General features: G+C 59.5%; 7 protein-coding genes across 7 annotated transcripts; 5 read left to right on the top strand and 2 right to left on the bottom strand.

The window, feature by feature from the left end:
• The first annotated feature begins 218 nt into the window (after nucleotides 1-218).
• Nucleotides 219-993, top strand: SDRG_03734 (hypothetical protein). Its single transcript, XM_008609377.1, has one exon. The coding sequence runs from the start codon at nucleotides 261-263 to the stop codon at nucleotides 897-899; it is 639 nt and encodes a 212-aa protein (XP_008607599.1). The 5' UTR covers nucleotides 219-260; the 3' UTR covers nucleotides 900-993.
• Nucleotides 994-1647: 654 nt separating this feature from the next.
• Nucleotides 1648-3877, top strand: SDRG_03733 (hypothetical protein). The gene is made up of 4 exons (XM_008609376.1): nucleotides 1648-1692; nucleotides 1735-3340; nucleotides 3402-3470; nucleotides 3518-3877. The coding sequence occupies exons 1-4, from the start codon at nucleotides 1681-1683 to the stop codon at nucleotides 3826-3828; spliced, it is 1998 nt and encodes a 665-aa protein (XP_008607598.1). The 5' UTR covers nucleotides 1648-1680; the 3' UTR covers nucleotides 3829-3877.
• Nucleotides 3878-3958: 81 nt separating this feature from the next.
• Nucleotides 3959-4225, bottom strand: SDRG_03732 (hypothetical protein; the record flags this gene model as incomplete). The annotated part of the gene is made up of 1 exon (XM_008609375.1): nucleotides 3959-4225. One exon carries the CDS (start codon nucleotides 4223-4225, stop codon nucleotides 3959-3961), a length of 267 nt encoding a protein of 88 aa, XP_008607597.1.
• A 1106-nt stretch (nucleotides 4226-5331) lies between these two features.
• SDRG_03731 (hypothetical protein) lies at nucleotides 5332-6220 on the top strand. The gene has a single exon (XM_008609374.1). It carries the CDS (start codon nucleotides 5337-5339, stop codon nucleotides 6168-6170), a length of 834 nt encoding a protein of 277 aa, XP_008607596.1. The 5' UTR covers nucleotides 5332-5336; the 3' UTR covers nucleotides 6171-6220.
• Nucleotides 6221-6536: 316 nt separating this feature from the next.
• SDRG_03730 (hypothetical protein) lies at nucleotides 6537-7611 on the top strand. The gene has a single exon (XM_008609373.1). It carries the CDS (start codon nucleotides 6732-6734, stop codon nucleotides 7560-7562), a length of 831 nt encoding a protein of 276 aa, XP_008607595.1. The 5' UTR covers nucleotides 6537-6731; the 3' UTR covers nucleotides 7563-7611.
• A 224-nt stretch (nucleotides 7612-7835) lies between these two features.
• Nucleotides 7836-8764, bottom strand: SDRG_03729 (hypothetical protein). Its single transcript, XM_008609372.1, has 2 exons — nucleotides 8199-8764; nucleotides 7836-8142 (listed from the first exon to the last, which is right to left on the bottom strand). Exons 1-2 carry the CDS (start codon nucleotides 8715-8717, stop codon nucleotides 7999-8001), a joined length of 663 nt encoding a protein of 220 aa, XP_008607594.1. The 5' UTR covers nucleotides 8718-8764; the 3' UTR covers nucleotides 7836-7998.
• Nucleotides 8765-10880: 2116 nt separating this feature from the next.
• Nucleotides 10881-11740, top strand: SDRG_03728 (hypothetical protein). The gene has a single exon (XM_008609371.1). It carries the CDS (start codon nucleotides 10890-10892, stop codon nucleotides 11673-11675), a length of 786 nt encoding a protein of 261 aa, XP_008607593.1. The 5' UTR covers nucleotides 10881-10889; the 3' UTR covers nucleotides 11676-11740.
• Nucleotides 11741-11866: the final 126 nt, after the last annotated feature.

The raw sequence follows: 11866 nt of genomic DNA, 5'->3' as shown, positions 1-11866 counted from the left end.
TTGGTTGAAATTGGTGATTCAACTTGGTTCAAACTTGCGAAAGTTTTATGAAAATAAGACTGGTCCTTCTCCATGGACCAAGCAAGCGACTTTTTGGTCAAATACACCGTGTATTCATCCGGATAATCGGTGCATGCGGCCAAAATGCGTCGAGGATCGTGGGTGCATTTGAAAATTACGGTATAAATACGATCCAAATCACGTTGGCTGGTTGAAGCCGGCGTCTTCCGAGCAGATTCGAAATTCCAAGCCCTTGGAGCATGCTCCACCACCGCTACGCCGAGAGCCACAGCCTTGTGTACGCCTTTGACCCGACGCTCGCGGGCGGCGTCGCTGGCCACGTCGCCGTGCACTACCACGGCTACGGCGCGACGATCACGGCCAACCTCGACGTCTCAAGCGCCAACTGGACAGCCTTGAGCGCCGCCGATGCCAACTGCAACGGCCCAATCGAGTCGTTTACGTGGCATGTCCACACCAAGTGGTCCAACAAGGCGTCGTCGGCGTTCACGAGCGGCTGCAGCTTGGCCATCGCTGGCAACCACTACGACCCGACGCTCGCCTGCGGCCCCAACTCGGAGCACATTGATGACAAGTGCAAGGCGACGGTCGCCCAAGCTGGCTTTGCGTACAACTGCACGCCCGCCTCGTACGCCGAGTGCGAAGCCAAGTGCGAAGCCGGCGACCTCTCCGGCAAGGTCGGCAAGATGACGGCCAAAGCTGGCAAGATCCGCGAGACGTGGTTTGACCCGCACTACCCTGCCTTTGACGACGCCACGGCGCAGTGGAACATGATGCTTCACGCCGTGTGTGGCAAGGCCGCGCCGCGCTTTGTGTGCGCGATCGCGACAACCGCCAACGACCTCCCGTCGACGATTCCGTCGGCGTATGCGCCCTGAGCGTCGCTTGCATGTAGCGTAATGAACCTCTGCGCGTCGTAGCGTCGACTGCCTATGCATTTCTAATGCACGGGCGTTTTGATTTTGGGCTCGTCGTACGTCTCGCTGCATGGCCGATCCCAACATCATGCCTATGCCTGCTTACCCGTGACGGCAACACCTCCAGCCTGCATGACAAGGGCGTACGCTCGCTTGCTTCTTCTACCTAGCAACGAGGTAATGAGGCAGATGCCAAGCTTTAGACACCGTGCGCAACGACGCGAGCTACCGCTACTGCAGCTGCGCCGAGTTTAGGGTTATATATATGAACGTGTTCCGCGTTATCTTCAATGTGACACAAAGACTTCGCATACGTAGCGCTACGCCTGAATGCGTGGGAGTTAGCACTTGGTCGTTGAGAGTGAGCTGCGTACGGAGAGATCCATCCCGTGGTGGACCCCACTCGCCGAGGCATAGTTCGCGCGAGGTCGTACGCAGGCTCCTGTTCTCGGACCACCCGACAGAGTTTAGGGTTATGCGCAAACGAGTGTCCATCGAACGGGCATCGAAGCAGCTGCGATTTAGAAAAAGGACTATTTAGCTAGGTAGACGGTCTCATGAACTTGTCTGTCCAGCATTGTAAGATGCGGAGGGAGCTTGCAGAGGGAGTACAAAGCAAAGCTGTTGCTTAATATTAGATGATACAGGTAGCGTGGAATATAAGTATGCTTTGGCAGAGGGTATGCAAAATGACAGTATTGTCCGGATTTGGTGGTTGGCAACAAGAAAACGAGAGCGCCCCATGTCGCTGCCGGTACAGGCCGACGCGTCGACCTCGGTCTCATGGCCCATGTAGGTCCTAGACACGTTCGCCGAGCATGGCTTCAGCATCTTTCAGTCGCCGGAAGCCACCTTTGCCGACTTCTTCGCCGCCGGGATCTTCCGCCGGGCAGGCATCGACGTCGAGGCCGGCGCACCCCGCCTCACGCAGCGTGAAGCCTTGCTGGACGTGGCCCTGTACCATGGCCTCTCGAGCATCATTGGCTCGTATGTCCTCGCGCTCGACAAGAAGAAGGAGTTTGTCCTCAACGAGCCCGTGGCCGTCCAGACGTGGGCCGCGAAGCATGTGACAGAGCTGGCCGCGACGGCAACGACCGCCCTCGACCAGCTCTTTGTGGGCGGCAAGCCCAACATGGACCTTGGCGCGCACCTGCGCTCGCTGCGCGGTCTGCGCCATGTTCTCAAGGCGCTCACGGACCGTCTCGAACTCGCGGCAGGGCCATTGGCCGTGCCCGAAGCCGCGGCCTTGACGCAGGAAGCCCGCTCGTACCTGGACCAGCTCCTGCGGACGCTGCACGACACGACGCTGCGCCTCTCGTTTGGCCAGTGGCTCGTCGATGAGAGCGCGCTGCACAAAGTGCACTACGACGCCGCCGGGCTCTCTCGCCGCTTCCACACGCAGGCGCCACTGGTCCTGGCCGCCATCTGCGACGCCGCGCAGGTCGCCCCGCTCTCGCCGCCGCCATCGACCGGCCTCGCGCTGTGGCAGACCCTGTACACACCGACCGCGACCTCGCTTGAAGTGTCGTCGGCCATCTTGCTCTTCATGGGCCTGGAAATGCTGGCGTCGTGCGCCAAGCCCAAGGCCGCGCCGCAGCCGCTCGCGACGCTGCAAGCCACGACACGTCGCCTGGCCACCGCGCTCGGTCTGAACGACATCTGGTCGCGCTCGATCCTCGGGCTCTGGTGCCTCCAGTACAACGTGCATGCGTCCGAGGCCGCGACGCTCTTGCAGCCGTCGCACCTTCTCGACCGCTCGATCCTGCTCGCGCTCGTCCATGTGCTGCTGCGGCACCAGCAGCCGTCGCTCGCGTGGCAGCTCTGGTCGACGACGCCAGCGTCCGAAGACGATGTCGATTTGCTCTTGGAGTTGCACTTGGCCATGCACGACGTCGAGGGCGCGTGGCGGCTTCTCCGCGCGTTTCCGCGCCAAAACGCCGCGCGTCTGCCCCAGTTGCTGACGTGGCACGTCGCAAACGACAGTTTGCGCCACTGGGTGCTCGCATTGCATTGGTCGCCGACCGAACTGCCGCTCGTGCACGCGTTTCTCTTGGCCGACGACCGCCACCATGAGCTCCTCGTGCGTCTCTACCTCGGTCGCAGCGACTATGACCAAGCATATGCCCTCGCGCATGCACTGCCGTCGGTGGCCAACCATGCGGCGCTCCAAGCACTGCTCAAAGCGACACAGCTCAACCAGACGGCCGGCGACGTATTGCCGACCCATCTTCGAGCCCTGGCCGACACGAGTGATGCAGCTGCCTACGCGCCGGGTCTCTACTCGGGGAAGCGCTCGACGGCGACGGTCAAGGTCACGGCCACGGCGCGAACGCTCAACCTCGACGAGCCCGTGACGCCGCCACCGGTAGTCGTCGTGTCGGCCGGGCCCAAGCCCCGCAAAGGTCAAATTTTGCGCTCTACTCGATGCGAAGGTGTCGGTGGTCTCATGCGCTGGTGCTGTAGAACGCTACTACGCTGCGTTTGGCTGGTCGACGACGCCGCAAAAGGGCGCGTCGCTTGAGAACCGCAACGGTACGAAGGTAGTGTTGTTGAGCAGGTTGAAACATTGATATTTGTAGCCCTCGTGGTGGGCCCGTCGCTCGCAGCCTCGCCCGCGGGACCGGCCGCTGACCTCATGACGTCGACGCACCAAGTGCTTCGGTACAACTTTGTCGAGCCGTCGACGACCGTGTCGGCGCCTCGGATACTACGCACGCCCCAGAGCTCGTCCAAGGCCGGCAAAGCACGCCGCGGCGCCGACGAGCCGCTGCACGCGCCGGCGGCCCGCGACCTCTTTACGACACCTGACCGCAGCACGCAGCCGCGCGAGGCCAACAGCACGCCGTCGCTCCGGCGCAACCCCGTGCGGTCGGTGCGCATGCACACGTAGTCGGCGATCAGGACTCGATGATTGAACGACGTTGTTTTCTATATTTGCATGACGTGAGGTCCTTCGATGGCTCAATGGCAGGCATGGGCGCATGGCTCGAGGTCGATAGAAGGCGCAGACATGGGCGCAGCTAGGCGAGCGAGGGCACCGGCTCGTCTTCGGGCACGATGCGGCCTTCGGTGGGCACAAGGATCGGGATGCCATGGCGGATCGGGTACGCCACGCGGATCTCGCGGCAGAAGAGGATGCCTTGAGCCTCGAGGTGCTCGAGCGGCAGCTTGGAGATGGGGCACACGAGGTGCTGCAGGACGCTGCGGCTCGCGAGCGTCGTCGCCGGCGTCGTCGTCGTTGCCAAGGTCCGTGCCAACCGTGCTGGACCACGTGCTTTGTGCCACATTTGGATGTTTTAAATGTGGCCGATGCTGGCTCTACCTACCTCTCACATCCGATATATTGAGATATCGTATTTGGATATGCATTGTGACGGTGCAATCACACTTTCGGTTCTGGCAGGAGAACTCAGAACGCGACTGCAAATTTTACATAAGGTGACGTTCAGCCCCAATTTGTTGCGTTATTGAACGCATCAATCGTCATCGACTAGAGAGCATTGTTGATAGTACCTACTGCACAAAATATCGGTTAACTTTGTGCTTGGCTACAGCACTAGCGCGCCCAACGTACAGCCGCCGAGAAAGTGGCTGGACATTTATTTCATGCTTCCGAATAGAGCGGTGTGGAAAAAATGTTACGAGTAGTTCCTATTCGGTCGTTGCATTTTCGCTGTTTGCGGACGCACGAGATTGCAATGATTAGTACCAGCCGCGTCGTGCGCGGCGTCCGGAGAAGCGAATACGAAGCCAAAGATGTTTGCAACCGCTTGGCTCTCCGTCCGCCAACGACTCCTGAGATTACGAAGAGGGCCAAATACGACGTCGAAACCCCTCGTGACATGGATGTATGTGCTCGTACGCTTAGCGTCGACTTGGTATGCGCATGACGGGCATGCAAACGACGTCTCTGTCGTCTCGATTTCGTTAGCCCTTGCGCTTAGCACATCATGCGTGTCCTACGTTGCACAGAAGGTGCAATGATGGCGTGAGCGGGCTTGAACCTTCGAAGATGTATCACGTGGGCAAATGACGGTTGAAGGTTGGCTGTGCAACGGGCTCCGTCGCACGATCTCGTCGGCAGCAGCATTAACGATTCGTAAAATGTGGCTTTTTCACATGTGTAGTTCAATCCTAATGCAACGACATGTAATATATGCAAGATCGAGTTTGCTCGTGCACGAGGTGATAGATAGCCTCTTTACTGCGCCTGCAGCCTACGGGAATGCTGGAAACTGAGTCAAAGTCTCACAAGCGTTTGAAACGGCAATGTCGTTTCATGGGGTCGTGGTAGCACCCCCTTTTCGAAACGTGCCGTTTCATCAATATACGCGATTCTTATTGGCTGCGCAATCTCGGCCAGCTGATCTCGCTCAACGTCATTCTCCAACAACTCGGATGGTGGCGACGAAGAAGCGTCCAGTGACCGCGCGCCGCCAAGAGCAGTGTCGTAACAACCAGCGACGGTACCGCGAGCAAGCCCGGAGCCTCAAAGAGCAGCTCGAGGCCCAGGTCCTTGAGCTCATGCGGACCACGGCACGGCTCGAGGGCCACGTCGAGACGTACAAGCAAACGCTGGCGTGGAAGGCGAGGCAAGGACCGATGGGCCGCGACCTCGAGCGGTGTCGCAACTACTGGCGCGTCATGGCATCTGGCTACGCGGCGCACGATCCCAACTTGGCCGCACACCAAGTGGCGACGATCCGAGGGCTCTTCGCCGAGACAGTAGCCGTCATGGGCACGACGGGTGTTGAAAAGATCCTGGACCAGAACCGCCAGTATGCCTACACGTTTGCCACCATTCACATGCAGCTCGATACGGCCGAGGTCATGGAGCTCGACCATGGTCACGTCGTGCGAAGCTGCGGCTCGCTGCGCTTGGGGGTGACCGCCGAAACGCTCAGTAGCGTCTGCCCTCACGTGCTGGAGCAGCCGCGTCTGCGCGCGCGGCTCGAAGGCCGCATCCTCGACTGCCCGCTGCAGCTCACCTTTGCCTTTGCGCCGCACCACCCCGCGTATCCAAGCGAGACTCGTGTGACGCGTCTCGAGTCGAGCTTGGACTTTACACGGGGCCTTGTCGCGCTGCTCTACGATCTACAGGACGTGGTTGATGTCATGCACGGTGCGTTGATCGCACCGTCGGGCGAGATCACTTTGGCACCTCGGACGTACTACAGCCCGGACCTTGCCACACCACACAACACGGGACCGCCCCACATCTACAGTAGCTAACCTCCCATACTTATCTTTCTCTAAATTCGAGCCAACGTATTCGGAACCGCCGTTGACCAACGCATACGACATTGAGGATGATGCGAGCCGCGTCTGTCCGGTCCGTAAACCAAGGCGCAGCCGACAGAGTAGCTAGCCCTTAGAGCTGACGACACTGACGATCACCCAAGTCTTACACTGTACATGACAGCTCCGGCAACATACAGTGTAATAGCACACTCGGTGGCGGGATGCGCTGCACCTGGCATGAGTTGCAGTCGACGGTTCTGGCCTCTGACCAGTCGCGCACTGAGCACGCAGCTTGTGGGATCGTGATTACTGAGGTGGCGTCACGCAACCGCTTACGTAAGGCAACGTCGTCTTGGTCGGCAAGCTACCGGTGCATACGGGCATGGCTGCGAGCTGCACTCGTAGGACACACTAGGAGAAGCTGCTAGGATATATATCATGGGAACTATGGCGCAGAGTTCGTCGAACATCAGAGTCCGGATACGGTCCGACAAATCCCACCTTCCATAAAATCAAAGGGCAAGTCACGACGCAGAAAGCAACTCGATCGCAATGCCACCGACCAAGTCGGTGCGGAAGAAGCCGAGCGTGCACCGGCAGACGCAGTGCCGGAACAACCAGCGCCGGTACCGCGCCGAGGCCCGGGCGCGCCTCGATTTCCTCCAAGGCGCCGTCGAGCGCCTTGGCACCGAGACAGCCCGCCTCGAAGGCCAATGCGACTCGCTGTCGCTGGCCGTGCAGCGCCTCCCGCCGCCTTCGTATGTCTCGGTGGACCTCCACAACATTGCGCGCTGCCGCGAGTACTGGCTCATGTTTGAGAACGGCTACGCCATTCACGATGCGGCGACGGCGACCGCCCAATCGGCCATGCTCCGCAGCCTCATGCACCACGACGTCGAGGTCATGGGCCATCGCGGCATCGAGAAAGTCCTCTCCAACTGGACGCAGTATGCGCGCTGGTTTCGGACGCTGCAGAAAGTCGGGTCGGCGTGGGACGTGGTCGGCGTCGACGAGAGCACGCGCATTGTCACGGGCGTCGGCACCATCACGCTGCGCATTGGCCGCGAGACTGTCGGCGCGCTCTGCCCGCAGCTGCTCTCGAACGAGCCCCTCATGCAGCGCATCGTCGGCCAAGAGATCGTGTGCCCATGCACGCAGCTCTTCTACATGACGCTCGTTGACGACCGCGTCATGGTGACGCGCGTCGAGACGGACTTGAACATGACAGTCGGCCTCCTGACGCTGCTGGGCTCCCTCCACGATGTCAGCGACGTCATGACTGGCGTCCAGCTCGCGCCCGACGCCGAGCTCACGTGCTGGATCCCACCGACGCCGAGCTCGCCGCCGCAGCCCCTTTTGCAGTCCGCCTACGACTGCCGATAAGACCTTAATCGATGGCGCGCACTGCCGTAGCCCGTCTTTTGAACCTCGTCGTGTTGCGTGATTCTAGTCGTCGCATCGGTTCAAACATGGACTACAGCACCGCAACAGAGACAACGCCACACGGATCATGCCGAGGTACTCCAGTGCCAGAGCACACTACAACCCCACTGGTAGCGCGGCGCTTGCCAAGCTCAGGCAGCGGTCCTAGTTGGGACGATCCTGCTCGTGGGATTTTTGGCGTGATTTCAGCTGCCACGCAACAAAGACTCGAAATGTCAAGTCAGAATCCACTTCAACCACAAAGACGCAAGTCCGAGACGCTCCATGGCGTGAGGTGATGGTAAATATACGAGTACTAGTACGCAGTCGAGTGCAAGCGAGGCGGTTGGCCTTGCTGCGTCGTCTGGCTTGATGCGAGTGGGCGCTATCAGCCATCTCATGGTCGCACGACGTCAAGCAGAACGTCGGCTGCATCCGCCGCCGACGCCAGGCGCCGGACGACACACGATGCCCAGCCAATGTCCACGTCGACCGCCGTCACGACATCGTCGTGGACGATCAAGCGCACAACCAGCGGCAGCTACCGGTCCTTGCACCTGAGCTCCAAGGCCACATAAGATCTCATATCGACGGTACCTCGAGGGTGGCGGTCACCAAAGACGTGTAGGCGGCGCTTGTCAGCGGCAGGCTGGGAAAGATACCTTGTACGCTTTTGGCGTCGAGGTGCAACCGCAGCTGCCCGATGCAGTGCAGGAGCTCGCCGCTCGTCTCGTCGAGAAACACCGCCTCGATCGCGCGTGCCGTCATTTCGAGCTGCGCATAGCGGCGCCAATGGTCGACGAACGCCGTGAGGTCGCCAGTGCCTTGGAAGCGCAGCGTCGGGCTCATACGGGTTTGGACAAAGGCGGTGGCGCCGTCGAGGCCGTGCCGGAACGCGGCAAAGAACGCACGGGCGACCACGGTGCCGCGCGTCGGCGCTTGGTGGAGCCACTCGAGCCGGCCCTGGAGTCGCGCGGTCTCGGTCAGAAGCGACTGCACTTGATTGTGAAGGCGCTCCATGGCCGCGGTCGCCTGCGCACGGTACTTTTGCTGGTTGATGCGGCACTGCTGAAGGCGGCGCGGGTGCGTCTTGTGCTGACCTTCGTAGATGCTCATAGTTCTAGGATAATGGCCGCCAAGTCGAAATATGCAGCGGGTTTCGGCGGTTTCTTCCAAAATTCGTGATTCGAATCCAAGAGCGGGTGGCAATCACGCAGCGTCTTGTAGGATCGGCTGCGGGACGGCGAAGACTCACCCGCCGCAACCGCCGGCGACACACCGTGTGGCAGTTGGTGGATACGATGCGGTTGTTGTTGAAATGAGTTAGTGAAGATGCAATTATATAGTGAAGATGGTGGACGTCCTAATGCGCTTGAGGTTTGGCCGGTACGTCAAGCTGAGGGCGCTTGGTCGGGGCTCGGGATTGAGTTGGGAATGAGGTAGCGAGCACACCAAGGGTCGGCGCGTAGGGCATGAAGCGACTCGGCGAGCGAAGGCACCGCGGCGCGACGAGCCAAGGGCGGGATATGCAATCGCGTGATAGTCGCTGCTTTGATCGCGAGCGCAGCAGCGGGAAGGGGCATCAACGCCGTGCGGAACACGCAGTTGTTGCGTTCGAGCCAAAGATTGTACAGACGCAAGCGCGCAAGATTGGCCAGAGGCACGGGTGGTTGACTTGCGGGCTGAGAACGGCATGGCGACTGCATCGTAGAGAAAGCCGCCGACCGACAATGGAAGTTGCAGCTGCAAAATTTCGCGCATCGGGTCGAAGGCGCCAGACCTCGCGGATGGATGGACGGCGCACCAGAAGGTGGTCGTGCGTTTCACGGGCGTGCGCAGCGCAGAGCAGGCTGTGTTGGGCATCAGGGCTGACAAGCTGGACCGGACCGCCACTATGGCTACGATGCGGTTGAAGTGGATAGATGCGGTTGAAGTGGAAGGATACACGACGATTGTTTGAAAATGGGGCTGTGGAATTGAAATTTTGCCCGTTTAAAACAGCTATTTCTTCCACCACCAACGCAGCCCATTGTTGGAGGAAGTACAATATTGTAGTTGTAACGAGCAGCTAAACGCCAAGTCGACCAACCGCGACACGTCGTGTGTCTTTCAAGTCGCAACGTTTGGGTCACTTTCATTGTGAAGGTTTGATTGCAGGAATTTTGTCTTTTCGACGACGAACTTCGCGTTGAAAAATGGTGCGCTTTATGTTACATATCGAAAAAATTGAGGAAAATCATGGGCCAAAATGCAACATTGCCGTCATGCTGTGTTGCCATTTGAAATGGGTGCTTTCCCGAAAGCGCGCAACCAATCAGATCGCGATCGCGAGTCGCCCGATCGAGCCCGACGCACAAATCTTCTCGTGTCCCATGCTCCAAAATAGCGTTTTCAAAGGCATTTCAATCCTAAACAACTAGGCTATTTTGTCGTGGTCCTCGTGCCGCAGCTCGGATGCAAAATTGTTCCAGTGCCCCTGATATCGCCGTTGTGTCCAGCGCCAGCATCTGCTCGCTTGCCTGACGTTAGTGCGCAAAGTGGTACGACGTGTTCTGTGTTTGTAGGCTAGAAGCACGCTCATTGGCCGACCCGTTCGGGTCAGCCGCGAAGGCCAGCAGCGAGGAAGCCATCGTGCACCTAAGGCGGCGCTGCCCATCACGCTACGATTATGTGTCGTATAGCGTCGACCCAAGCCAGAGGCACGCGCCACTTGCCCCGCTGCGTCCGTCGCTCCTTGAGGAGCACGTCAAATGAGTTGAAGCATCTGCATGGTGCGTCACCGTCACCCAGGTGGGCTGAACCGCACTTATCGTAACTTTCCCATCCGGTGCCACGGCGAGCATGCAAGTATCTTGTACAGGTACGCCGTCGTAGAATAGCTAGGGTGTAGCCAATCGCAGCGAGGTCCAGCCGGCTCTTCCTCCACAGCGCCCGATCGCTCTCTAAAATGATTACCACAAACGACGCTTTGCGGCCTCGCGACGAATCACTTGCGCCTCTGCGACTGGCGATGCGCAATGAAATTGCTCAATTTCGCTCAATTTGAGCTTGACGAACGTGCGTAACTGAGCAGCTCACAGCGAACCATCCTGTCACACCACATCTCGCCGCCGTGCGCGCCGAAGTAGATTTCGCAGTGCACCAGCTGGAGTCATCCTTGCCCATCCTCCTTGGACGTCACAGCGCGGGTTGCGAGACAGATGCGAGATTTGTAGCTATATTGAGACGTTTTCGATAAAGGCACAAACGGCGGTCGACAGGCTGTGTCATTTTTCATTGCCGCCGGCCATGCCGACAAGCCGGGCGCCGCGCACGCAGAAGGCGACCGAGCGCCGGCAGATCCAGTGCCGGAACAACCAGCGCCGGTACCGCGAAGAGGCTCGCGTGCACATGGCCGCGCTCGAGAAGCAGGTGTACGCGCTCACGCGTGAGACGGCGCGGCTCGAGGGCCGGATGGACACGATGGCCATCATGCTGCCGCCGCAGGCGCCGACGCTGGGCGCCACGAGCGGCGTCGCACGCTGCCGCGAGTACTGCGACGCGCTCATGCACGGCTACGCGCTTGAGGACCCATCGCGCGAACGCTACCAACTGGCAATCATGCGGCAGCTCTTCACGCACGATGCGACGGTCATTGGCGCGCCGGGCACCGGCGTCGACGCCATCATTGCGAATTGGCAGGCGTACGCGAGCTGTTTTCCCAACATCCGCAAGGAGTGCCATGCGTACGACTACATTGAGGTCGAGACCGACGTGAGCCTCGTCAAGGGCATTGGCATGCTCTACTTGCGCATCAGTCGGGCTACTATCGAGCAGCTTTTTCCCAGCGTCCTCTGCAACGAGCGGCTCGTGCAGCGACTCGTGGGGCGCGAACTGCCGTGCCCGTGTACACAAAGCTTTTACCTTGCCGACCTCGGCGAACGTCTCATGGTGACACGCCTCGCGACCGAGATCGACCTCGTGAGCGCGTTCTACGCGCTCGTCAGCGACGTCGACGACGTCTTGTACCTCTTGGGCGAGAGCAACATTACGCCGTACGCCCAAATTCAGAGTCCATTAAAGCCCAACAAGTGACCTTTTGTACATATTAAGAAATAATGGTAGTCGTCTAGTTCAACTACGCGCATATAACCCTCGACAAGCGACGATCGGACCATGTAGGTGGAATCCACTGGACGTTGGGTCATGATCCCAGTTCTTATTGGTATGTAAACGGTGTTGCCTTGGTCCTCCAGTGTCTCCTGTCCAGCAGTCTCCTCGTACAA

This window comes from Saprolegnia diclina, assembly GCF_000281045.1.
Source record: "Saprolegnia diclina VS20 unplaced genomic scaffold supercont1.9, whole genome shotgun sequence".
NCBI classification, from domain to species: domain Eukaryota; phylum Oomycota; class Saprolegniomycetes; order Saprolegniales; family Saprolegniaceae; genus Saprolegnia; species Saprolegnia diclina.
This window is presented reverse-complemented; position numbering and strand designations above follow the sequence as displayed.

Bases quoted from the DNA above. Each gene is read 5' to 3' on its own strand.
- SDRG_03734 (XM_008609377.1), top strand. From the start codon at position 261: ATGCTCCACCACCGCTACGCCGAGAGCCACAGCCTTGTGTACGCCTTT.
- SDRG_03733 (XM_008609376.1), top strand. The intron at 3,341-3,401 runs GTCAAATTTTGC...CTGGTGCTGTAG, and splicing joins CGGGCCCAAGCCCCGCAAAG to AACGCTACTACGCTGCGTTT. The intron at 3,471-3,517 runs GTACGAAGGTAG...TGATATTTGTAG, and splicing joins GTCGCTTGAGAACCGCAACG to CCCTCGTGGTGGGCCCGTCG.
- SDRG_03731 (XM_008609374.1), top strand. From the start codon at position 5,337: ATGGTGGCGACGAAGAAGCGTCCAGTGACCGCGCGCCGCCAAGAGCAG.
- SDRG_03730 (XM_008609373.1), top strand. From the start codon at position 6,732: ATGCCACCGACCAAGTCGGTGCGGAAGAAGCCGAGCGTGCACCGGCAG.
- SDRG_03729 (XM_008609372.1), bottom strand. From the start codon at position 8,717: ATGAGCATCTACGAAGGTCAGCACAAGACGCACCCGCGCCGCCTTCAG. The intron at 8,143-8,198 runs GTACCGTCGATA...AAGGACCGGTAG, and splicing joins TGGTGACCGCCACCCTCGAG to CTGCCGCTGGTTGTGCGCTT.
- SDRG_03728 (XM_008609371.1), top strand. From the start codon at position 10,890: ATGCCGACAAGCCGGGCGCCGCGCACGCAGAAGGCGACCGAGCGCCGG.